The following is a 27,071-nucleotide window of genomic DNA, read 5'->3' as shown; positions in this document are numbered from 1 at the left end:
CCCTACCCTCGGCCCGCCTTCTATTAAAACTCCCCGCCTGGCCAGCGGTTGCTGGCAGTCCCGCGAAAACCATGGCTGGAGGCCTGTGGGGTATCTGGGTGGTGCTGCTCGGCCCGCTTCTTTGGGGCTGCGGGCTGGCGCTGCAGGGCGGGATGTTGTACCCCCGGGAGAGTGCGTCGCGGGAGCGCAAGGAGCTCAATGGCCTCTGGAGCTTCCGCGCCGACTTCTCCGACAGTCGGCACCAGGGCTTCGAGCGGCAATGGTACCGCACGCCGCTGAGGGAGGTGCGGGCTCCAAGAGCAGGGGTGACAAGGACTGCGTAGGGAAGCTCCTAGGAGCCCGGTAGGGGGTCTGGGAGCCATGCACTCGCAGTGCAGGCTCGGGGGTGGTTAAAGATGAAGGGCTTGGGGGCGGGGGCGTCTGCGTCTGCCTACCCGGAAGGAGGATGTGGGTGGAGGGCGTCTCGGAGACCGAGTGCCTGCAGGGCGGGTGTCCACCTTCCCTGAGCCGGGGGAGTGGGGGGGTGGGGGGGTGGGGGGGTGGGGGGGGATGGCGGGGAAGCCGTACTCGAACCCAGTCCAGCGGGGTAAGCCGAGCCAAAGTAGGGTCTGCGGCACTGAGCGGGGTGGGCAGCGGGAGGAGGGCAGGCTTTAGACATCTTGGAACCAGCTCTGCCCTGGCAGGCAGGACCTGGAGTTCCAGGTTCAGGAAGAGATCGGGGCTTAGCACCCAGCCAGGTACCTCACTCCAGGTCTCCCCCCAGACTTGGGTCAGGTCCGCGGAGAAGTGGGGCTGGAATCGTCGGCCTGTGTACCCACGAGCCGCCCTCCTCTCCTGGAAACTCCTTTTTGGTCTTTGGTGCCCAGGATTCAGCAGAGGAGGAAAAAGGGAAGTGGGTGGGGGCTAGATACTAGGCATGTGCCTCACTTAACAGTTTCGTCAGTAAAGCATTCTGTGCATGTGGCCAGCTTTCCTCCTCGGGGCGTCAGTTGTTCATCTTCCTCTTAGTCAGAATCTGAGTTCTGCTGATCCTTCTCCTTTCATTCAGGCTACATGTGGCCCTGGGCTCACATCTTTCCCCAGAGACCTTCATGCTGGTTGCCGTGAGAAAACTTCTGGCCCCGCCAGTCCTTGGACAGAAACCATCCCAGTAGTCGATCCCTCATCAGCAAGTTAATCCATTCATTCAGCCAATATTTATCGGATTCCTACTATGTGCCAGGGCTTGTGTCAGTTGCTGGGGATGCAGCTCTGAAGGACAGAGGAAATCCTCTCCTGATAGGTCACATGTCTTACATACGGGATGTCCTTATGAAAGCTAGGCTGTTTCCAGGCTCACTGAACTATCTGCCTCATTCCTGCCTTGCCCTCTCCCTGAGGTGTTCAGGGGATTCCCTGCGGGGCTCAGGTTCGCCCAATTCTGCCAGCCTGTCCTGAGGCAGTATCCCATGGGTCTGGCCCCCAAAGGCCTTCCCTGACTCCTAAGATAGTCACCTTTCACTATCGACATTTTTAATATAGCTGATCACCTGATAGCAGAGGCGTGTTCACTGTTCTATTCCTAGCATCTGGAACAGCATTGTAGGTGTTCACTGTACACTGAACATTGAATGAGTGACTGAAGTCTACTTCATGGAGATGTGAGAATTAAATGAGCTCCATAAAGGGTCAGTTGCTGGCAAAGAATAACAATGATGGAGTGACCCAGAATTCCAGGGTCTGGAAGCCTCCCTGCAGGCAAGGTTGCTGTGAGACCTGGCCTTCAGGAAAAGGGGCTGCCTGGGCCCTGGTCTTAGATTTCTAGGCGGTCTGGTCCTGATCCTGGCCCTTCTTTCCCCAGTCGGGCCCTACCCTGGACATGCCTGTTCCCTCCAGCTTCAATGACGTGGGCCAGAATGAGCAGCTGCGTAGCTTTATCGGCTGGGTGTGGTATGAACGGGAGGTGATCCTGCCCCAGCGATGGACCCAGGACCTGGACACAAGAGTGGTGCTAAGGATTGGCAGTGCCGTCTACTATACTATTGTGGTCAGTGCAATGAGCAGCAAGCAGGACGAGTGGGCAGGTGTAGCTGCTGAGCATGCATAGGGGTGCCTTGGGGTGCCCGGCTGCCGGCTGTCACCCGACAGCCTGCCTCCTAGGGTGGATGGGAGGAACGGTCATGCCCCATACTGGGGTTTGTGCCCTGGGTTCGGAGGATTGCCTAATCTCCTTTGGGGCTCCATTCCTCCCATCAGGCTGGTGAGGCAGATAGCAGCTGGTAGGGCATCTCCGTGTGAGGGAATGCGTGAGACAGCAGTGCCCCTTATACTCTGGCCTGCTGCCCTCTCCCCATAAACCCCTGTGTGTTTGCAGTGGGTGAATGGGGTCCATGTGGCAGAGCACAAGGGGGGCCATCTTCCATTCGAGGCTGACATCAGCAAGCTGGTCCAGAGTGGGCCCCTGTCTTCCTGCCGCATTACCATCGCCATCAACAACACACTCACCCCCAACACCCTGCCGCCAGGGACCATCACCTACGAGACGGATACCTCCAAGTGAGCAGCACCCTGCTTCCCCATCCCAGTCCCCATTCTGCCCAGTGGTCTTCCCACTAGGGGCAGAGGGTGGCCTTAGCAGAGGGGAGGTTGAAGACCTCAGGGCAAGACCATCAACCTTCTACTCTAGGTACCCCAAGGGCTACTTTGTCCAGAACACACAGTTTGACTTCTTCAATTACGCGGGACTGCACCGGCCTGTGCTCCTCTACACGACGCCCACTACCTACATTGATGATATCGCCGTCACCACCAACGTGGACCAAGACACTGGTGAGGGCTCCCGCTCAGCCAGGCCCAAGGTGGCTGTTTCCTATTTAGAAAGATGCCCCAGGAGAAAGGCTCTTCCAGCATCTCTTAACCCACAGAGGTTCCCTTCCACTTAAGAAGCTAGAAGCCAGTCTGTGTAAGCTGGCAAGGGCTTCTGAAATGTCCATATGGTCTGACCTCATTTTGTGAGGAAATAAGGCCCAGTGAGAAGTGGGGCTTGCCTAAAATCACATCACTCAGCATACATGGTGACTCCGTATCTGTTCCCCACTGTGCTGCCCTCAATCTGTCCTCACTGCAGATCAAGCTCAAGAAATAATTGTTGGTGGGGTGTCACAGGGCTCCTCGGAATAGTGGCTTCAGGGTCCTCTCATCGGCACCACCCGGGTCACACCCTTCTCTTTGATGTTTTTGATCTCTCTGATCTCCCACAGGGCTGGTGTATTACCAGATTTTTGTCCAGGGCAATGACCACTTCCAGCTGGAAGTGCATCTTCTGGATGAGGAAGGCAAGGTCGTGGCCCAGGGGACTGGAGGCCAGGGCCAGCTGCGGGTGCCCAATGCCCACCTCTGGTGGCCGTACCTGATGCACGAACACCCTGCCTACCTGTACTCGTTGGAGGTAATGGTGGTTAAGACTGGGGCTCTGGGAGGCTTTGTGCCCCCATCCGGCAGCCCTGCCCAGTGCTAGCGCGGGTGAGAACAGGTGGGCGGACCGGCATGGTCCTCTGAGCTTCCTAGTCAACTGGACTGCGGTGTTCCCAGCCTGATTGTTTTCAGCTGTTGGTGGGGCAGACCTCGGGGCAAGGTTGTTCCTCCTTACTAATGGCAGAAGGCTGTAATTTCTCAATCTCTCTGCTTGTCCCCAAGATAGGCCGCTGCAGCTTATAAAGGGCCTTCCTGCTTAAAGGGGGGCTGTGTGGGGCTCGGGCCATCAAGGATGCCTTACGCCAGTGCTTGGCTTTCATAGGTGAGGCTGACCGCACAGACGGCAGCTGGGCCTGTGTCTGACTTCTACACTCTCCCTGTGGGGATTCGCACTGTGGCTGTCACAAAGAACCAGTTCCTCATTAATGGGAAACCTTTCTATTTCCATGGAGTCAACAAACATGAGGATGCAGACGTGAGTTGGGGCTCCTGCGTAACTGCGGGAGCTGTTTCTCATCTTTGCCTTCCCTGTGACCCCCAAGCGGGTAAGGGCAGCTCAGAGCAGTTGAGCAAACTGCTCAGAACTGCTGCCAGATTGGGCCTGTGCTTGGCTGGACAGAGGGTGATGGGCCCGGCTCTAGAAGGAAATGCATCTCGGACAGGGACAGGGCAGGAATCACTTTACTCTGCTGTCCCCTAGATTCGAGGGAAGGGCTTTGACTGGCCACTGCTGGTGAAGGACTTCAACCTGCTTCTGTGGCTTGGTGCCAATTCCTTCCGTACCAGCCACTACCCCTATGCGGAGGAGGTGATGCAGCTCTGTGACCAGTATGGGATCGTGGTCATTGATGAGAGCCCTGCTGTAGGCATCACGCTTGTGTGAGTGCCAACTGCTTATGCTGCCCAGCCGGCCGCCTTGGCAGGCCATAACAGGGTCCCTTTTCTCTCCCGCCCCATAGCCAGAGCTACAACAATGTGTCTCTGCAGCACCACCTGGAGGTGATGGAGGAGCTGGTGCGCAGGGACAAGAATCATCCAGCTGTTGTGATGTGGTCTGTGGCCAATGAGCCCACTTCCTTCCTGCAACCTGCAGGTTCCTACTTCAAGTGAGTGCCCCTGCCTGGGTCAGGGGAGAGACCTCACCTCCAGCCCGGCTCAGCCATGGCTGGCGGCCTTTGGAGAGCTGAGGTCTCCCTGAGGTGGGTGTGTGCTGTGCAAGAGTCAGTGTCCAGCTCCCAGCGCAGACCTGAGAGTGTGTCCAGACCTGGGCAGTGCAGGGGATCAGATTCCTACCCAGCTAAGCTGTGATTTCAGCCTAGTGAGACTCAGTGCCCGCTTTTCACATCTGAAATGAAATCCAGAGGTAACCTAACCTGCTCATACATACAACTTTAAATTAAGAAAAAAAAAAGAAATAGTGGCATGGCCTAAGTGATATAAAGGAGCAGCATTGATAAAATAATCATAAATGCATAGGCCTCACTCCCCAGAAGGCCAAGGGAAAGGGTCGGATGCTTAGCCCTAGATGTGGAATCCCACAGAGGTGCAGCTCTGAAAGCTGCCAGCAGCAGCGCCGTCGTGCTGATACCACACACAGCCTTCCCTTCAGTGCCGTGCTTTTCCAAAATGCTGAACCGCTCTAGGTAGAGTTCCAAATAAAACCAGGTATAATCTTCCCTCAGTTTTAGTGGTATCTCCATGCCTGGGAAATTTAGTGTGTGTTAAAACTTCAAAAAAAGCCAATGTGTGATGCCTTGGTTTCATCCGTAAAGTGGAGTTAGGCTTCATAAAACCAGCTTATCTGCCCATATGATTCCAGACAGATGTTCCAACGACATGCATATTCTAACTATTCTAAAGTTACATTATCGGACAGGACTAGGCCATCTAAATTTCCTGGTTCCAGTAGCTCCTTCCTCCCCACAACTCCCCTACCTCTTCATTGCAGTGGAAATAAACACAACTTGAGAGCAGTGTTTCTGCAGTGGGACGCACTGCTCCCCCCACTCTCCTCCCCTCCCCCCAGCCCAGCGTTTTCCTAGGTTCCTTCTCTTCCAGCCCTGACCTGCAGAGGAGAGCTATTCACTTGCTGCAAGAGGCCATCAAAACACTCCCTGAGGCACACTGCATGTGTGTCACAGAGCGCACCGATTGCAGCTGTGTCTGTGGAAGGCTCTAAGAGTGACCCACCTGGGTAAAAAGACGCAGAGCTCTGAGCACGCAGCTGCAGAGTGCATGGGGCACAGGGGAGTGTTGAGCCAGGGCTGGTGAACAGAATTTTTGCTGTGAGGGTGAAAGGAGTCTATGTAACCTCCCAGGAATGAGTGCCTGGGGTTCCAGGTGGGCTTTCTTGAGAGGTGGAAAGGCAGAGAGAGATGATATTTGGAGCAGCAGGGATGGGGGTAGGACATGGATAGAGCTGCCTGGGCTGGAGGAGCTCAACTAGATTTCGAAGCTCGCAGGTGACAGGCTGTTTCAGAACGTCGGTTTCAGACTTAAGGGTATGGGGTACCTGTTCTGGCCTATGGAAACCATAGCCTTAAAATGAGAAGAGCAACTACAGGGAGAGGGTGTCACTAGCTGTGAGGAAGAGTAGAGGAAAATAGGCTTAAATGGTGACTGAGGATGACCTGCTCTGGCAGGTCCCTCCCTCGGGAAGCCTCTTCTTGCCATCCCTCCTTGGTTAATGCGATTTAGCCTTAATGCTGTTTCTTCTGATCGGCTGTCACTGACTCGCCACTGTCAGCTATGTGTCCTGTTACTGTCTCCTGGAACTCTCTTTTCTGCTACCACTTGTCGTTGCCATTTCTAACATCTGCAAGTGTCCCTGCTCCTGCTGCTCCAAGAAGCTGGGGACGTAGCTGCCGAAGGCTCTAGTACCTGCTGCACACACCCTGCCTCCTAACACCACTTCCCTAATTATTTGTGAAATTAATGTCCATCCTAATCTATACCCCATCCATTCCTGTTTTTAAGAGTTCTTTCGGGGATTCAGAACCAAGTTTTTGGTAGTACCCAGCCCAGGGACCTCCGTTCTGTGCCTGCTTTTCCCTGCACGGTGGCCTCTTGAGGGAAGGGGACTGTGGGATTTGGGGAGGGGAAAGGAATGGTGTAGGGAACATGATCTCAGACTAGGGGCACGTGTTTGCTTAAACTAACACTTAGAGGTAGAGAGAGCAGTGGTGTTTTTAGGGGGGTAGATGGGAGGGAGAGGCCGAGAGGGGGCTGTTCCTGGCCTGACAGCAGCCCTGTCTTCTGCCCCCCATACACAGGACACTGATTGCCCACACGAAAGCTTTGGACCCCACCCGGCCCGTGACTTTTGTGACCAGATCCAGCTATGACACAGACCTGGGAGTAAGCCTGAGGGGTCCCCACACCATTCACCTCCTGCGCCCTGTCCTCTAGTCCTGCCTTGAGCTCCAGGGAACACTGTTCAGTCCGAGCCTCCTGATGTGGGGCCCCACGTCAACGGGAATGTTCTGTATGGTGTGAGCCTTATGTTGCGGGGCCACGGGCCATTAGGAGCACCTTGTACATTGGACTGTCTGGTCTTTGCTGGCTCCTGAGTGCTGCATTCTTTAGACTTTGAGTGCTCCCGAGTCTGCCCTTGGCTACCCTGCTAGGGGGGAATTTTCCAGCCTCTTTATGGCCCCACAGAAATAGCTCAGGAATGGTATGGTGAATCAGGATTCTTTGTGAGGAGAAAAACTGCATCTATCCCTCAGTTGGGGACATTTCTCCAGGGCCAGGTGAGGGAGGACCAGTAACAGGAGCGCTCCCTAGAGAGGAACATGGCCAGCTCGCTGGGTGCCTGCTCTGCCTCAGCCCTTCCCAGAGCTGTGGCCGGTCAGGCGTGTCAGTCCAGGATCATAGACTTGCTCTGTTCAGGTCACTCGTCTATGTTCCTTATACATGTAAGCATCAAAGTCATCTTCTATGTCCCCTTTTACCTGCTCTGCCAGAAGAGCCCCCTGAGTATGAGAGTCCTAACACTATTACGCAGTGTTCTGTTCGAGAACAAGCTTTACCACTCGTCCTAGGCCCCCTATGTGGATGTCATCTGCGTGAACAGTTACTTTTCCTGGTATCATGACTTCGGGCACCTGGAGGTGATTCAGCTGCAGCTGGCCACCCAGTTTGAGAACTGGTATAGGACCTATCAGAAGCCAATTATTCAGAGCGAGTATGGAGCAGACGCCATTGCAGGGCTTCACCACGTAAGTAGTGTAGGACATCATTTATTTTTTTTTCACTCTTGGGTAGTGATGTCACTCATTGCCCCAAGTTAGAAACGTGCTTCCTTCCCTGTCCCTCACTTGTCCTGAAGATCACCCTGTAGTTCTCCGCTCACCCAGCCTGGCTTGGTCCTCAGAGGCAGCCTCTTTTTTTTTTTTTTCTTCCCACAATGAAACTTGCTTTTTAAAAAAAAATTTTTTTTTTAAATCCGCACTGGAGGACATGCCCATTGATCCTAGGGATAGAGAAAGGGAGAGAAATATCGATTGGTTGCCTCCTGTGTGTGCCCTGATGGGGGATCGAACCCCACAATCTTAGGTATATGCCCTGACTGGGAACTGAACCCCAAACCACAAATTCTGGTGTATGGGACAACACTCCAACCAACTGAGCCACCAGCCAGGGCCCTCAGGGGCAGCCTCTTTATTAGCTTATTGGCCTCCTGCCTGGAATGCCCTTGTTGGCACCACAATCCCCAGTGAATGGATCTTATACCATGTGCAAGTCTCAGCTTAGATATCCCCTCTTAGGTGAATTTTACCCGTTCTGCCCAGCCAGAGAAATCTCTTCCCTGTGCTTGGTCTCTGTCTGCATACTCCCTACTGTGCACTATCATTATTTCTTTGGCTTTCTCATTGACCAGACTGTGGGCTCTAGAAGAGAGACTGAGTCCCATTTATTGGTGTCTCCCAAGCATCCAGCAGTGGCCGGCACACAGTGCATGCTGAACAGTATTTGTTAAAGGAGTGACTGAAATCTTGGAGCAAGTTTTAATCACTAGCTTTTTTTCTCATTGTTTTGCCCATTTCCTCGTCAAAGATACGCTGCTTTGTCTTGGGATTTTTTTTCACATGGATTCTTGAACCACAGCCAACTCTTCATCTCTACCCCAGCCACCTCACACCTGCCTGTCACAGCTCCTGGGATTCTCTGTTGACACACATTTCTTAATATGCTGATTCTTGGTACTCTGTTCAGCTGCCCACATGAACTATATTCTGTTCACACCCTTAAATTCATCCTGCTTACACAGAATGCCTCTTCTGCAAACCGGTAAAGAAGAGAAGATAGCTTATGAAGACAATGTATATGCACGTTTGTTCTCCTTCTTTGAAAAGGTGGCCAACTTGAAATTTTTAAGAAACTCTGAAAGAGTCTAGGTTAGTGCTGTCTGCTAAAAGCTTTTGCAGTGATGGAAATGTTCTGTATCTGCACTGTCCAAAAGGTTAACCGTTAGCCACACACGGCTGTTGGAAACTTGAAATGTGACTAGTCTGACTGAATTGATTTAGTTTAATTTAGTTTTAAATGTAAATAGCCATGTGTGACTAGTATTAGATAATGTAGGGTCGTTGCCATTAAAACAAAAGCTACCTGGCTAGTGTGGCTCTGGATTGAGTGCGAGCCTGCAAACAAAGAGTCGTCGGTTCGCCTCCCACTGGGGCACATGCCTGGGCTACAGGCCAGGTCCCCAGTGTGGGTGGGCAGTGCATAAGAAGCAACCACACATTGATGTTTCTCTCCCTTTCTCCCTCCTTCCCTCTCTCTAAAAGTAAATGCATAAAATCTTTAAAAACAAAAAAACAAACAAAAAAACCCAAAACCTACATCGTGACCTCAAATTTGACTTCGAAAATGGAACAAAGCTTGGCTTAATTGTACATTTATATTTTCAGCACATCTTATGTAACATTTTAATCCTCATTGGAAAAAAACGGCAAAGCCAATAGCGTTTTGTCCTCTCACAAATGACTCCCACACCCTTCAGCCTCCAAGTTGAGCTTCCCCCAATTCCCATGAGATGAAAACTCAGACCCAGGAACATCTATATCTTCTATCTTAGTATAGAACGCATAGGAGCTCTTCACCAAGTGTGGGACGAGTGCGCAGTGGTGTCTCGTGCTGCTGCTGTAGATGGCCTGCTCCTCACCTGGCAGGCCTCAGCTTAAACGTTTCTTCAGGGAAGCTTTCCGTGGCCACATCTCAATGCGCTCCTTCTGCTGAGCCCCCAGTTCCTGCTTTGCACTCTCCTTCTTCACCCTTACAACACTTCAGTTTGTGTCTTTCTTGCTGGGTTGTGAAGCCTGTGACGATGTCAGGGACACTTTTCTTTCTTGTTTGCCACTTTCTCTCTAATGCTTGCCATATTTGGTGCTGAGCAGCGGCTACTTACCCAGAGCAGATACAGATGAGTCTGGGGTGACTTAAATCTGAGTCACACTAGTTCTCAAATTATACAGTGGCAGCTACTTAAGACTTGAGCTTTAAATATATTATTCAGAGACATTTTTACTTTCAGTGTAGTGAATAGAGATGGAAAACTAAGATAAAGCAAGTATCATATTTATAAATAAAGTAGTTACTAATTAAGGTTTAAAAAAAAAAATCCTTTTTTGACTCTGGGCTACACCATACCCTGCCCGCGTCTCTGCACCAGCACCAGCACCAGCTAGTCCTGCCATTGCTGCGGCCCACCCTGAGGACAGATATTTCGGTCACCATCACATCGATCTTATTTTTATTTGACATTTACAATTCTGCCAGTTCTGGCTCTTACATTCTCCCTTTGCCTTGAATTTCAGGATCCACCTCTGATGTTCAGTGAAGAGTACCAGAAAGTTCTGCTAGAGCAGTATCATTTGGTTCTGGATCAAAAACGCAAAGACTATGTGGTTGGAGAGCTCATCTGGAATTTTGCTGATTTTAGGACTGACCAGTGTAAGTGGTATTTTGGTTTATGGAATGTACCATTTCTAATTTTTTCAGGTTGGTCTTTCAGGTCAGGACATTTGGTTGTAAGAACACTGGAAACAAGGGAGGCGGGGAGCTTCTCTCACCAATGTAGGCTACGTAGAGCATTACCTAGGAAAAGTTAAGTTGCACTTAGCAAGCAGTAACGGCTTGCCTGCTTCCCCAATCATCTTATAGTAAAAAAGCAAATGGGAAAGCCTACTATCTTGAGGCAGAATGGCTAACTTGCCTTGTGTTTCATAACAGTATGAGGAAAAAGTGGACGTTGTGGGGATACGCTCATTCCAGAGTAGTGCACAAAGCCTGAGAAATGTACAATTATTATTCACTTGTACAAGGCCGGTTCACTGAATACAGGAGAAAGCAAGCATTTTGAGTGTGGGAGTGTTTAAAAGTCTTCAGAGAGAATACCATCTGTACTCTTCTCAAATGGGGACAGATGAGGGTGACTGCAGATAACTAGTTAATTGATATACCATAAACTTAGGATGGCAGTTTGGGGGGGTGGGAAGGATTTGGTAGTGGGAATTAGAATACAGGTCTTTGGAAGGTTAAAGTTTAAAAATTAGACTGGAAAGAGATAGAAGAAAGAATGAGAACATGAGCCCCTATTCCACTTGATAAATGAAATCAGTGGCTTCTGGAAATAATCCTGGAAGGTAATCTAGCTTCCTGAATAGCTTAACTGGCTTTGTGCAGTGACAAATTAGCTTTGTGACCTTGGCCAAGTTACCTGGTCATTAAATGGGGATCATGCCTGTCACCTTGCAGGTTTTTAGGGATTCCACTTGATGAAGTGCTTGCGACAGTGCCTGGTATTTACTTATCATGGAAGAAGTTACCATTGTCTTGAACTTGTTGGTGGGAAAGACCTACTTTTGGTTTTACGGATGCTGTGGTTTCCATGAAGGGGTGGAGAGGTGGGCTGAGGGCACAGGCCTCACAGGCTGTTGCCAGCTTTGCTTCCTTCCCAGCTTCAGCTCAGAGACTGGCCACCACGAGTGGGAACCCAGCTGGAGGTTCACCCGAGAGGACTTACACCTTTACTAGTAGATCCCACCTAGGCACCTTGGCCTGGTCAGGACTCTAGCTCCCGCTAGGAGAGTCATCTTTCCGAGGGTAACTTTTGTCTCTGCCCCCTCCAGTTACCAGGCTGCTGGGTATCCTACTATTTTAAACCTTAGTTTGCAAGTAAAAAGATGAGAAATTAAAACACCAGGGAGCTGAGGTGTTTTGGGGGAGCAGTAGTAATTAAACCTTCAACCCATCAAGCAGCCACATCAGACCAAACAACCTTAAACTCTAAGAATTTCTCTTTAGTGCCTATCTTGGCTACAGCTTGGTTCCAGTTTGACTCATCAGCAATCATCTGAAATACCTTTTTCCTTCTTTTTAGCACCACTGAGAGTACTAGGGAATAATAAGGGGATCTTCACTCGCCAGAGACAACCAAAAAGTGCAGCATTCCTTTTGCGAGAAAGATACTGGAAACTTGCCAATGAAACCGGGTACCACCCGTCAGCTGCAAGGTCACACACTGTGAGAAAGAGCCTGTTTGTAAATTAAGAACAACCTCTTCACTGACACCAGCTGCCAGCCCATCCTTCCCAAGGGACGACTTCTACAGCCAACAGAGTGCCTCCTGGACCGTGGGTGGCAGACCGGAAAGTTTCCTGTCTGAATTTTGTAGTAATTTGCTAGAAGGGAACATGAGAGGTGAAAATAAAGGCTTTTGCAATATGGGAATTCAGAGCTGGCTCAAAAGTGATTTTTACTGCTGAAAAGCATCTGAAATTATTTTTGTGTGTCAGTCTCTCTACATAGCCTTAACCATGTATGGACTTTTGAGAAACCTTTGCCTCAACACTCATAGCATGTTCAGAATTGCTGGGTAGACTGTGTGTGTCCAAAGGAATAGCCCCGCAGCCTAGGGCCGCCCAGCTCATGTGCCAAACCAGGCCAGCCTTTACTGAGTGAGAGTAAATAAAACTCCACAGATGAGCCGAAGTCCCAACAAATTTACAAAAAGTGATGTGATGGAATAAGGACCAAGGTCTGTGTGCTGGTTTCCACACAGTTAAGAGCTGAGAAGTGTCTGAATAGGGAGATCAGAGGTTACCAGTTCTTCCACGACATTGTTCTACCCTCAGTCATAGTCTAGTTTTGACAGAAGTGGAGATGGGCCTATAAGCCCTTTGACCTCATCATAACTGATTCCACTGATCATGAGACCTCTTTAAACAGGCCGGGTCTGTGGACAAGTACAGTTGACCCTTGACCACCACAGGTTTGAATGGCACGGGTCCAGTTTATGTTGACCATGCAGTTCAGACCTGTGTTGCCCAAGGATCAACTCTGCACTTAGGATTGCACAGGCAGGGAGAGGGCTAACTGTAGCTAGATGTGGATTTTCAACAGCACAGGAAGTTGACACCCCAATCCCTGCGTTGTTGTTCGAAGATTAATAGTATTCCTGGCTTCCAGAGGATGGTCTTTCCTTAAGGAATCATTTCTCCTCTTCACAGGCTCCATTAGAGCAAGTAAGGGACATTATTCCTAAAATTTCAGTATTCACCTATCCTGGTTTAAAGCTGAATGCTTTGGAAAAATACTCCTTACTGGTGTCCAATCAAATGGATAACCATGAACCCATACAGTTGTTAATACAGAATTTGATTAACTTCCCTTGTGGTTGATTCCACATGTGTGAATGTACGCCCTCTTTCAGCCTCCCTTTCCAAGCTCCATGACAGAGACAGTAAAGGTGAGTTGACCTCATTTTAGTGGCCATCTATAGACCACTTTTAAGAAATGAAAGTGTAGTCAGTCCAAATAATTAGGAATTCTAGGGGTTACATATTTCTTTTTTCCAGTTAATTTTGCATGAAGGAATCATTTTGTGTTCTGGTTTAATGTCAAGGAATGATATTAAGGAGAGGAAACTCTTTAGTTGACAAGCATTAAAAAATATACGTAACAGATACACTGTTTTACAAATTAGGGGTAAGGCCCATTTCTTCTTTATAAATATCATAGAGCGGAGTTTATAGCTTTATTGGACACTGACTTTTTTCCAGTCAGCCATACTGCATATTTATACTACATGTTAATCTATAAAGTACATTTCTTATCGTTAACCAGAATACCTACAAACAAGCACTATTCTCACGTATCCCCCAGCAAGCCTTGCCTTTATTACTATGCTGCTTGACAGGCTCATGCAATCTCACACTTCATTTTCTAAATTTGATACAAGCAGTAGATGTAACCAGTATCTCTGGAACTATGAAATATTTTTTTTTGTACATGGGTCATTTTCCACATGGTAATGCCCACTATAGAAGAGCCTTTTCTCATATCTGTACTTTTACCTTCCAGAGTTTTCCACTCAACAGTAGTACTTGGAAATCACAGCTGAGTATATAATTCTATTACTACAATGTTTTACTTACACATTTTAAAAAATGTGTTGACTTAAAATTTAAGAAGTTCAGTCAATTCCAATAGTTAATAAGCTAGTTAATAACCAATTTGCTTATTTTTTAAAATAAATCTATTTAACTTAACATGTAAGTACAATCTCAGTGCTACAAAGAGATTGATTAGGTTTTTTTAAAGACCCACAAACCTCCTAACTGATAGTGTTCTGGACTCAACTCTGAGGCATGATGGGGAGATGGCTAGCTCTTTGATTTGAGTCTTTTTTCCCCTAAATATTGTCCAACACCCTGGTAAGAGAATTATGGCTCTGGGAATTTCAGTGGTGACCTCTCCCAGAACTGCTCAGACAAGTGCAAGAGGCTAACTCACATGAAACAGCTTTGCACCAATCCCCCCGTAATATGCAGTGGAAGACATACCTACCTACTCATGGTACGGTTATGAGACCCAGCACAGTGACTTCTTGGTAGGAAATGTTTACTAATAAATGAATGCGTGGCTGCTTTGTTGGTCTGGTGCTCCACCCTTTTGTTATTTCTACTTTCATAGTTTAAGATGGTTTATTGTTCAGACTGTCCACTTTCTGAGACATGGAAGAACATAATTTTCATTAGTGGGATGCCCCCATATTATAGGTAGGATATGCTGTTCTTGAGTTTTCCTGCAGGCAGATAATTACGTTTAGATACATTCTTGATACATTTCAATTCTTGAATCCAAGTGTTTTTATTTTCTCCAACCTACATGTCCCATTCACTTTTGATGCCTTATCATCAACACTTCTATTCAGAGTTTTAAGGTTCATTTGCCTTTGAGGCTTTTAGTCATCCTTTATCTTCTATTTTCTTAAATGAATGCCCAAATTGGATAAAAGGAAATGGGTAAATTTTGAATTTGATTTTCAGACTTTGTAATTCCCAGGTTGCCTTTTAATGTAAAAGGGAATGCATCCTTGCAAAGAGCATTTCAATGATCAACACAAATAATGTATCTGTTAAGACCCATTTCTTAAATCCTACAGCTCTAACACCAAATACATTTGTTCTATGCAGTAAAACACAGCTAAACTGTGTGTCAAATGGATTCATCTTTCTTGCAGATGTTACTTTTTAAGAAAACTAAAAGTGAAGTATTCAAGGTAAGCTAAAGTAGAAAAACAGCTGATAAGTACATTCTATGGGCTTACAGAACTGAAAGCAGTAACATCTTTTCATTAATTCTTAGCAACCACATATATCATAAACCTATAGAAATTCCAAGAACTTGTAATATATAAGAATTCTGCTTGTGTCTTCTGTAAGTTACATATAATTTAAGAGAAAAGGTGTCAACTCAGTATATCTGTAGAAATGAGGTCACTTTCAAATAATTTTATCACTTCAACTTCTCTTTTAAAATGTAATACTGCAGTATAAGAATGATGGCAGCAACTTCCACAGGTAACTTCTACATTTATTTTATACCAAAAAGTTATGTGCAACAAATAAACATTCTTACATATTTACATTTGTTTTTTTACCAGTTAGCAAAACTGTGTCCTAAATCTCTGATAAAGATTATTCCTATCTATGTTAAAGGGGAATTCTGCCCAGTGAACTCCATTTTAAATGAATGTTTACTCCGGAGTTTAAAGCACTAGTAATAAATACTTTTGATGGAACATACTATACAGATCATACACCTCATACCTAGGCCATGCTTAATACAGTTTTATAACAAAACATTTCACCTTTTCTGGGCTTATTTGTCAAAAACATGTTTAACCAAGTAGCCTGGATTCCCACCCACGCCCCTTTTGTTTTACTGAAGGGTGGTTCTCACAAATGAGGAATCGTAAGTGCTGCCTAACATATCTAAATAGGGATGTTTCACCAGTGCTTGTATGTTGGAGGAAAATACATGAGGACAAAGGTTGCCTATTAGGTTCTCCTCAAATAGGTTACCAAAAACAGTAGTGGGTTTCTTGTTGGCATCTGTTTAATACTGATTTTCAAGATGTGTCAGCATTTCCTGGTGTCAGGCAGTGGTACCGATTTAAGTTACAAAATAATTGCTGAAGGTAACCTTGCACTTTTGCTGATAGTCTTAAAAGTAAATGTAAATGAAATAAATATAAGCACACTAAAGCCAACAAGTCATTTTAATTTTACTATAGTCTTGGTCCTCTATCCTACCTAATAAGTCCAAAGATCTCTATACCAAAAGATCTTTGTCTCCTCGAGTGAAAATAGTCAACGCTTTCACCACCTTTAAAAGTAATGGATTAAGGAGAGTCTACATACATCAAGTAAAAGTAATTCCTGGCACCCAGCTATTTAAACCCGAGTTATTTCACCGTAAGTTAACCCTCACTGACAGCAACTAGCTACGATGAAAAACCAAATGAAATTCTCCAAACCACCTAGATTCCCTAGAGTTTATCATCTAACCACAGCTTCTCTTATTTCTTCAAATGATGGAACTATCAATTTAATGAGGCTTCGCTTGTTACAAATCATATTAAAAACTAAGAAGCATGGAATTACCGCCAAAAACAGAAATTCAATTTTTCCCCTAATCTGCTCTTCAGTGTAGGTTGCTAGTAATTTTACAATGTTTAAATATTCAGTCTGAAAAAGTCATGACAATTTTCATATTTTATAACATGGTGTTTTCCCCCTTCTTCTGGGGTGACGTAGAAGACACAGAGAGGAACTTAAATTCATTCAGGGCACAAACACAGCTAACACCCACCAGGGATCTGTTGCTTACTGAGCATTACAAAGCTCTTAGTTCAGGCAGCACATGTTCATCGCTCAGTGAGAAAAAGGCTATTAATTCTGGGTCATAGGAATGTGGTAACATTTTTTATACAACTCAAACAGTGGTGTTTCCCCCCAGGCTTAGGAAAGCAAAGGAAAAACTTGAAGGGTCTAGCTGAACATTTTTACATTTTTTCATTGAATTGAAGACATTTGCAAGAGTGCAACATCAAGACAAGCTTTAACTATACTCTGCTGATTGATACAAAATATGATGAAAAAAACATTTTAAATTGGGACATGAGGAACTTGTTTAGCACAGCCAGTGTTATATATACCACAGAAGTCTTAACCGGTAAGCCATTTCCACTGTAGCTTAGGAAAGAGAACCAGTAAACGGCTTGGCAGAACTGGAAGCACTACTACATGACCTCATTGTACAGTTCACTTCAACATTAGGGCTCATTTCTCCATAAACACGAGACATCTAATCAATGCTTTCTAGAGTTCTTTAACTACAGAAATAAGAACCATACATACATAATAAAACAGGCATTGAAATATTCACATTCATGGGAAAACACCAGCTTGGATGAAATCTGAATTAAACCCTCTTTTATGCAACTGGTTTAAAGTCATTAAAGTTCATTACAGTTCAGATTTTATACCTGCCTTGGGCCAAAGGATACACTGCATCAGTTAATGACAGAAACAGTCGCTGACTCTACACATAAACAGTTTACAGAACAGAGCCTGCCCTTTCCTTTCAAAAAGGCAAATAAAGCACTCAAATTACTGGTCTATTTTTAACATAACTGATTGAATTGGAAGCAAAAGTTTTGCTACTGCTTCTCAATCTAAGGAATAAAATGATCATACAGAACCTTTCTACAGAACGCAAGTTGTCTACTTCATGCTAGGAAAGAAAGGAAGGACACTTCTGCCCAAGCTCAACACATTATTTGGTTTAAGATTTAAGACAGAAGGCACTTTTAACATTTTGACATAAGATTTTAACCACAGAAACATACTATCACAATTTTATTTTGGTTTATTCAAATCACTTAAAAATTCTGCATTTGTGTAGTTACTAGAAAGAGTAGTGACAATATTACTGTATTTCACCTTCAGGTATTTCTACTTGTAGACTCCCGATTAAGCAAACTGAGCAGCATGTCAGCCCCAAGGTTTACAAATCCAATACTTGACTCTAAAACAATTAAACTAGACATTCAATTAGTGCAGAAAATAACAGGGAAAACACTACAGAGCTACCCAAGAGCAATCCTACTCTGGAGTGACTGGGATTATACTGGTTATTTCAAAGCCATAATACTGTTTGGTTGACTGGCACCAATGTTAAGGAAAAATATCTGAATGAAAAGTCAACTCTTTTGTAAGAGACTTTATCTTAAAATTCTGCATTAATATTTCCAGCTTTTCTCCAAAGAAATGTACCCATTTTCCCATCTTTAGTGTCCTGAAGGCCTTGGACTTGATGGTTTGGTCACACGACTTAAGGTAGAATTGATCCAGTTTTATGACTAGACACAAGTTTGACTTGAATGTCCAAACAGTTTCTTCCTTTCAGAGGAAGGAGATGAAGGAAACCACCTACCCAATTATTTTTGCTGTGAGTGCTGGACCCAGAGCTATCAGCACTTTTCACAAGATGCTCGGTATGGACTCACTATTTTCAATTTTTCTTCATTGGTGTTGAGTTGACAATTCTTCATTGCTACACTTCAACTAAACTGTACAGTAAGTTCTGCAGGGATGAATCCAATGTTTCTACCTTTATTTACAAATATCACAGAAATGAATTCTAGTTGAATCTACATTTTTAAATTCATCGGCTAAAAACATACCACATATTGTAAACATGGCAATACTAATACAGTATCTATTCTAAAATATTTTCATGTCATGATCACATTTGTTATACCTGAAATTGAATTTATACACAGTGGAGAATTACTAGCAATGGTTGCTCACTTTACAACTGAGGGCTACATTTAGTTATTTCAGAAACATTGTCAAAGTAAAGTTAAAGCTTGTCTTTGATTGGCTCGGCATATTTTTTTTTTGTATCCATATTTAAAATGAAGATTGACACAGAAAATACCCTTCTAATTTACAAGATTTTAAAAAATCAGTTTAAGATTCTTAGGGAAAGTGTCTGTTGTGAAGAATAAAAAAAATGCTGCAAAATTAACTTAATGGAAAAAGGGACTTCAGACTGTCAGTTAAGAGTTCGCCAGGTTGTCAGTCCTGCTTGGGCTGCAGTTGCCGTTTCCAGGCCTCATTCAAGTATACTAGTCGTTTGTAGTTGATGATAAGAAGAATGAAGTTCAGCACATATGTGATGACGCAGATGATGCAAAACTCCTTCAGCACAAAGTACAGAATGTAGGCCAGGTACAAAGACCCTACTACAGACACGATGGAGGATGTCATGAGAATTAAAGCTGCAACTGCACTTGCTGTCATGCCTGCAAGAGAAAGACACTTGGCTCAATCAGACCTTGACACTGAAGAGAAAATTTCTGAGTTAAAAGGTACCATGGTAACATTTTGTGAATTGCTAATGTTGGGTATACTGATCTGACTGCAAACACTATAAAATTTGAGAACAAAAACTGTGTTAAGGTTACGATCACTCTGCATACAGGATGTCCCGTGTATGGCTGCAATGTTCCTGAATTGTCAATATTCTAGCTCACATTACTTATGTCATAAACTAGCTTTTGTTAAGGCACACAAGGAAAATAGGCAATCGTGCAGTCACATTATGTAATGAAGCTGATCTGTAAAACTGACAGCTCCATCCTTCTTAATGAATAAAGGAACCTTTGGACAACAATCTTTTCTTCCAAGCCCAACACATTTTCCCTGGCCCTTTCACTATATGTGGGAAATAAAATTTGCTTTCTCATGTTTAGACCAAATTTATCAAACATCCATAATGGGAGATAATCACACCAAAATGCTGAAGAAGAAAAAAAAATATTTCCGAAATGGCTCACCCTGGAAGATAAGGAAAACCACGTTTGGCCAGTTGATCACATGTGGTTCCAACCAGATCAAGAAAAAAGGCAGTTATGTGTCAACAATATAAGAGTTTGTATTAAAAAATAAGTGAAAAAAATCAGAAGACAATACTAATAACAAAAGGCTGGGGCTCTCATAACAAAAACTTGCCTGAATTCTTGATGCCATCTGACACCTTTACATGCATTGTTTTGTCATTTCTTGTAGCCAGCAGTACTGAGAACATGTGCATTTACCCAACAACTAATGGATAAGAATAACAGAAACAGGAAAAAATAAGAATAGGCGGTAGTACATTTGAAGAGATTAGTGAAGGAGCTAAATTGACGCTGCCTGTGAAAGGGAGGCGGCCTGTGGGCTGCAGCCTGGCCACAGGGGCCTGACTCACCGGTGGCAGCAGCCGATACCAGTGTCAGGCTTTAAGGGGGCTCTTCAAGACTAAGGTGCTGTTGGGTGACTTATGCCAGGGACTAGCCAATCCGACCTGCCACCTCATTTTGTAAATGAAGATTTACTGGAACTTAACCACACTCCTTGTTTATGTAACGCCTGTCATTGCTTTCACACAAGAATGGCTGAGCCGCGTAGTTGTGACCGACAGCAAAACCTAAATTACTTTCTATCTGGGGCTTTACTAAAAAGGTTTGCTGACCTCAACTATGCTAAACATCTAACACTTCAAATATTATGTGGCCACCTTAATTTTAACCTAAGAAAGTTTGTTTCAAAATGATATGGACTAGTTATTTCCTTTCTCTGTGACAATCTTTAACTGTAATATTGTGATAATAATCATGACTATGTCCTAATACTACTGTGAAAATTAAAAGAGCTAATAGGTATAAACACTTAAAATGCTTCATAAACACTAGCTATTAAATAATTACAGTACCAAACTTGTCCTAATGTAATATAACTGGTGGCTCAGGACAGAACTTCCAATAGAACTTAAAATGTGCTGTAACTCTGAAGAGGTGATTGTGCAATCAGTCAATGGAATATTTCACAGCTGTAAAAAAGAAGGAAGATACAAGGTACTGCTATGGAAAGATCACCACGATATGTCAGTCAAGCAAAACAAAAAGTATGTAGAACAGTGTATACAGCATTTGCCTTTTTTTAAAAAAAGGCTGAAAATTAAGATTATATATTTGTATTTTCTTGTATATGCTTAAAGTGACTCTGTAACAACAACAACAACAACAACAACAACAACAGGAAGCTACCAGTGAGGGATGAGAGGCAGTGGGAAGTGGGCAGAGGAGGACAAGAGTGGGACTAATGTCTCACTGTGTAACATTCCATACATTCATTTAAAAGCTTTTCAATCAATACATGTGAACGTATCACCTGTGGAAAAATTAAATTTAAAATGCTGTTATCTCAAACAGCTTAGAAGAAAGTGAAGATGATGTGCTTTGAAACTGTCGATGAGTTCAAATGTGCCTCCAATGGGAAAGACACTGACATTAAAAATGCATAAAATGTGAATAGAAAAAATACATATGATACATATGATTTAAAATATCTATATATAATGATATTAAATATAAATAGAAATTTATTCCATCTCTGCCTCCAAAAATTAACATAGTCCAAAGCATTTCTTAGGCTATTTTAATTTGGGCATACACTTTATATTCGTTTTTAGAAATCCAAACAAAACAAATACAAATAAATGGAATAAAGAGTGAGAGTCTCACCCCGGCCCCCAACCACCAGAGACCCTTTCTTATGCATTTACATGCATATTTATAAACATATAGTTATCCTATACCAATTACACCACAATTTGCTTTTTTTCCTCTAAACTATGCTTTGATTTTTTTTAGGATACACATGTAGACCAACTTTTTCTCTTAAATGGCTACACTATTTTCTAGTATGGCTATAACCTAATTATTCAACCATTATGTTTTACTGAGCTACTTTCAATGTTTTTCTTTTTTAAACTGTACTGCTATCCTTGTGCATATTTTTGTATTTCTGTAGGCTATATAAGTACAGAATGGAACAAACTTGATAGGACTATTGAGAAAAACTTAGATTCACAATTTGCCTCATAACAAATCCACTTCCACTAGACAGAAGAACACAGAAGAGCTAGCAGATAACAGGATGAAATAATAACTGTAATGCAAGGGCAAAAAAATGAATGAATTTAACTTTAAAAGTATAAACACTTGTACAATCAAAATTCACAAAACATAAAGATAAAAAATAGGTTAAATATCTGTAACAAATATGAAAATGGACGATAATCAGAATCCCAATAACTAAATTGACAATAAAGGAAAATTAAAATATAGTAAAATAAAATAATAGCTACTAATTAATATGTAACATTAAATGAGGTATTTTACAGAAACAGTTTTTAAAAATGAAGGTGGATGAAGCTTTGGGGAAATCTGACAATTGAGGGGAAAGCAGTTTGCTAATACCTATTAAACTCCATTTAAAAATCTATTTTTTGACTTAGTGATCCCATGTTTGGAAACATATTCTACAGAAATAATTCAAAGATGGGAGGCTGTATGTGTCAGGGGAATTTTAAACAGAATTGATCACAGTGTTATTTAGACAAAAAATTTTGAAACCTGATGTCAACAATAACAAAACACTATAAAGGATAGACAATATAAGAGTTTGTATAAAAAACAAGTGAAAAAAAAATCAGAAGACAATGCTAATAATGGACATGTAAAGGTGACAGAATTATGAATATCATTAACTATTAATGTTTTCCCAAAACACAGATTTTAAAATAGCTAATGAGTATATAAAATAGTAAGGAAAAAGGTTTCCAGAGAAGACTGGAGTAATAATTTCTCTGACTGTGACTGGTTTTTATAGACATTATGGGATGCCGCTATCCCTGATTAAACACCAACAGATACCATGTTCAGCATTATCATCATCAGAATTGCAGTGAACCAAGTTTCACAACACAAAACTAGTGTTCTATATTTAGTGTTCTAAACCTAGTGTTAACAAACTAGTGGCTCTATATTTAACATATGTTTTTATTTAAAGACACGCTTCAGGGCAAAGACAAAGTACTAAATGGAATGTAACAAAAACACCTTATTTTTGTATTGCTGTATAATACTTACCAAGTAATAACTGTAGTATATAAAATATAAGTCCAAAGACACTGTTTGGCTGGTTTAATACACCATCCTTTCCAAAAATGGAACCCAAAAGACCAAATCCTCGACCCCATCTGTAAAATAAGGAAAACCAGTAACCCTATGTTTGAGTTTTCCTATGTTGAAAATGTAAAATTATCTGAGATGTTATGCCAATATACCCATCCAAATCTCTAAATTGCTAATTTCTATATTGTCTCTTTTCCAAAAGGTAGAACAAAACATTATTTTTTTGATGGCATTAGTATTTGCAGAGGAAGGGCTTTAACAATTTCAGCTAGTCTCACAGCAGCGGCACCACTGACGTTTTGGACTAATTCTTTGTGGTAGGGGCAGTGCAGTGCATTGCAGGGTGTTTTGCAGTATCCTTGGCCCCTGTTCACTATATACTACTAGTACTAGTACACTACCAGTTGGGATAACCAAAAATGTCTTCAACCATTGCCAAATGTCCTCTGTGGGCAAAATCACTGCCAGCTGAAAGCCACTGATGTAAGTTGTCCTATTTGTTCATTCAAAGTAAAAGAGACTGAGAGGCAAGTCCAAGATGGTGTAGGAGGATACTGAGCTTGCCCCCCTCCCAAGAAAACATCCAGGGTACAACTATATTTAGAGCAATTCCTCCTGAGAGACAGCTAAGAGCCAACTGAACAGCTTCTGCACAAGAAACAACAGAGCACACATAGAGAAGGTTGGGGAGCTGCAAGAGCTCTCCAGAAGCTTGAGGAAACTCTCTGGGAACAGAGAAATTGATGGGCACCATTGTTTATGTTTCTTCTGCACTTGGATAGCAGGCAGGAGCTCTACCCAGGTTGTCTACCTTCCAGCTTGCCGTAGTATGTACCCAGCCAACTCTCCCAGAGCTAGTATCTCCAGAAGGAACAGAAGGGCAAGCCAGCATGTGTACAAGGGCCCCTCAACCAAGAGATTGATCTAGCAAGTATAGCAGGGTGTTGGAGAGAATGCAGAACTGACAAAATTCTGTGATACCCGCGGGTAGGGCTGCTTATCCAAAAAGAGTGCAGAGACAGTGGGGCACTGCTTCAGATGCTTATGGGGCTGCCCCACCGGGAATTAAGTGTGGAGCTAGGCAAAGCATTATGATACCAACACACAGGGCTGCTCTCTGCAGAGTGACTGGAGCGCGGCTGCACACGCACTTGGGACTGCCCTCACCAGAGAAGGTGCAAAACTAGCCAAGTGCCATCGGTGCACACACAGGTACTGCTCCAACCAGAGAAGGTACAAAGCTAGTAGGGCTTTGTGACACACTCACTCAGAGCAGCCCTGCCCAGACCCCATTGGGCCACAGACAAAACAACAGGATAGGTCCCCACCAGACAGCCCCACCCTAAATCCACTCCTTGACAGGTGGGCACATGAGATACCACACATACCCACCTGCTACAACCTACCTGCCAGAACCATCTGCTACACAGTCTGCACAGAGTCTACTTTTTCAAGACTGGGAGAAGATATCTATTTTTTAAAGATTTTATTTATTTTTAGAAACAGGGGGAGGAGGGGAGAGAAACATCCATCAGGTGCCTCAAATATGTGCCCCAGCAGGGACTGAACTCACAACCCACACATGTGCCCTGACTAGGAATCGAACCCACAATCTTTTGATTTGGGCGGAATGATGCCAATCCAACTAATCTACGCTAGTCAGGGCAGGAAAGGTGTTTTTGTGAAACTCGCTGGAATAAACACAGAAAGTCAAACAAAATGGGAAGACAGAGAGTATGCCCCAAATGAACAGGGAAAAAAAACCATAAAAAAAAAAATAATGAAATGGAGGTAATTTGCCTGATATAGAATTGAAAGAAATAGTCATAAGGATGCCCAACCAACTTGAGAGTAGAACAAATGAACTCAGTCAGTACGTCAACAAGTTAGAAAATGTAAGAAAAAAACAGTAAGAGATGAAGAATAAGAAAAATGAGTAATACATTAGAAGGAATCAACAGCAATATAACAAAAAAGAATGGATTAGTGATCTGAAAGACAGAATAGTATTGTAGAAATCACCCCATCATAATAGCAAAATGAAAAAACAAAATTTTAAAAATGAGGAGAGCATAAGGGACCTCTGCGGTAACATGTATCAAGCACTCTAATATTTGCATTATAGAAACTCCAGAAGAAGAAGAGACAGAGAAAGGGACAGAAAGTATATTTGAAGAAATAATGGCTGAAAACCTTTCCTAATCTGAGGAAGGAAAGAGATATCTAGGTAAGCACAGAAGTTCCAAACAAGGTGAACCCAAAGAGGATTTTTGGTACAGTGTGTAAAAAGACACATTGTAATTAAAATGGCAAAAGTTAAGGATAAAGAGTTAATCTTAAAGGCAATAAGAGTGAAAAGTGAAGTCACATAAAAAGGTATCCCATAAGGCTATCCGCTGAATTCTCATCAGCAACTCAACAGGCAAAAAGGAAGTAGCAGAAAATAAAGTGTAGAAAGAGGGGAACCTACAATCTAGAATATCTGACAAGGTTATCATTCAGAATTGAAAGAAGTACAGAATTTCCCAAATAAACAAAAAGTAAGGGAGTTTACCAACACTAAACCAGTTTTACAAGAAATGCTGAAGGGTCTTATTTATGTAGAAAAGGTCATAATCAGAAATTTAAAAAAATACAGGAAAAAAAATCTCACTGGTAAAGGCATATCTAATAAACACAATGAGTCAACCACTTAAAAAGTTAATATAAAGGTTAACATACAAAAGTAGCAAAATTAACTAACTACAATAGTCAGGATATACACATAACAAAAAGATATAATATATGATGTCAAAGCCAAAAAGTAGGAGGATTAAAAATGTTGTGCTTTTAGAAGATATTTGAATTTAAATGCCTATCAACTTAGACTGCTATAGATAGAGATGGATATATAAACCTCATAGTAACCACAAACCAAAAATATACACAAAATACAGAGAAAGGAAACCAATCAGAACACTAGAGAAAGCCAGTGAATTGAAAAGATCAGGAGAAAAAGGAAGAGAGAAAACAAAAGCTACCAAAAACCAATTTTAAAAACAGCAATAAGCACATACCTATCAATAGTTACTTAATCAAAAGAAAGAGTAGCCCTGGCTGGTGTGGCTCAGTGGATTGAGCACCAGCCTGTGAACTGAAAGGCTGTTGGTTCGATTTCTGCTCAAGACACCTGTCTGGGTTGTGGGCCAGGTCCCCAGGGGGGCGTGTTAGAGACAACCAGTTGATGTGTCTCATACATCAATGTTCCTCTCCCTCTCTTTCTCCCTCCCTTCCCCTCTCTCTAAAAATAAATAAATAAAATATTTTTTTTTAAAAAATGAAAAAAAACAGGGAGACACAATGGTAAAAAAAAAAATCTATATGCTGCCCACAAGAGACTCATTTTAGACCTAAAGACACAGACTGAAAGTGAAGGAATGGAAAAAGATATTCCACACAAATACAAAAGAAAGCTGGGGTGGCAATACTCATCAGACAAAACAGACTTTAAGTCAAAGAATATGAAATGAGACAAAGAAGGGTTTTACCTAATAACAAAGAAATTGATTCAAGAACAGGGTATAATAATTACAAATATCTACACATCCAACATGGGAGCACTTAAGCATATGAACATAAAGGCAGAAATTAATGGTAATACAGTAATAGTTGGAGACTTTTATAATCCACTTACCTTAATGGATACATCATTTAGATAGAAAATTAATAAGGAAATAATGTCCTTAATGCCACATTAGACCCGACTGACTTAACAGACATTTATAGAATATTTCATCCCAAAACTGCAGATTATATATTTTTCACAAATGCAAATGGGACATTTTCCAGGACAGACCACATTATTAGGCCACAAAACAGACCAAAATAAATTAAAAAAGATGAAGTTATATCAAGCATATTTTCTGACTACAATGGCATGAAACTAGAAATCAACTGTAGGAAGAAAACTGGAGAAAAACACAAATGTGTGCAGATTAAACAATATACTACTAAACAACCAATGGATTGAAAGAAGAAATCAAACAGGAAATAAAAAACTACCTTGAGGGGAAAAAATCCACAACTTTACAAAATTTATGAGATGCAGCAAAAGCAGTTCAAAGAGGAAAGTTTGGAATCACATAGGCATAGCAGAAGCAGCAAGAAAAATCCCAAATAAACAAACTAACTTTACACGTAAAGGAATTAAGAACAAACAAAACCCATAGTAAGTAGAAGAAAGGTAATAATAAAAATC

The 27,071-nt window shown here is 43.0% G+C and overlaps 2 protein-coding genes across 3 annotated transcripts in view; one reads left to right on the top strand and one right to left on the bottom strand.

Annotated features, from left to right (window-relative positions):
- The first annotated feature begins 50 nt into the window (after window positions 1-50).
- GUSB (glucuronidase beta) lies at window positions 51-12,186 on the top strand. Of its 2 annotated transcripts, XM_054589668.1 has the most exons (12): window positions 51-284; window positions 1,841-2,026; window positions 2,354-2,535; window positions 2,666-2,808; window positions 3,240-3,427; window positions 3,776-3,928; window positions 4,154-4,332; window positions 4,413-4,559; window positions 6,726-6,810; window positions 7,497-7,673; window positions 10,275-10,410; window positions 11,840-12,186. In XM_054589668.1, exons 1-12 carry the CDS (start codon window positions 72-74, stop codon window positions 12,007-12,009), a joined length of 1,959 nt encoding a protein of 652 aa, XP_054445643.1. In that variant the 5' UTR covers window positions 51-71; the 3' UTR covers window positions 12,010-12,186. The 2 variants fall into 2 exon arrangements, with proteins under 2 accessions (XP_054445643.1, XP_054445644.1); XM_054589669.1 differs by lacking the exons at window positions 51-284; window positions 2,354-2,535; window positions 2,666-2,808 and having other exon boundaries at window positions 1,960-2,026.
- Window positions 12,187-15,157: 2,971 nt separating this feature from the next.
- The window catches only part of VKORC1L1 (vitamin K epoxide reductase complex subunit 1 like 1), a 66,344-nt gene continuing 54,430 nt past the window's right edge, over window positions 15,158-27,071 (bottom strand). The window contains exons 2-3 of the mRNA XM_054589667.1: window positions 22,790-22,899; window positions 15,158-19,117 (exon numbers count right to left, since the gene is read on the bottom strand). Of these exons, the coding sequence (XP_054445642.1) occupies window positions 18,891-19,117; window positions 22,790-22,899 (337 nt within the window). The 3' untranslated portion in view covers window positions 15,158-18,890. The remainder of the gene's footprint in view (window positions 19,118-22,789; window positions 22,900-27,071) is intronic.

The sequence above is a fragment of the Pteronotus mesoamericanus genome, unplaced genomic scaffold, assembly GCF_021234165.1.
Source record: "Pteronotus mesoamericanus isolate MK-2021 breed Mesoamerican mustached bat unplaced genomic scaffold, CSHL_Meso_final scaffold_167, whole genome shotgun sequence".
NCBI classification, from domain to species: Eukaryota; Metazoa; Chordata; class Mammalia; order Chiroptera; family Mormoopidae; genus Pteronotus; species Pteronotus mesoamericanus.
Note: the sequence above shows the minus strand (reverse complement) of the source record. Positions and strands in the feature narration are given on the sequence as shown.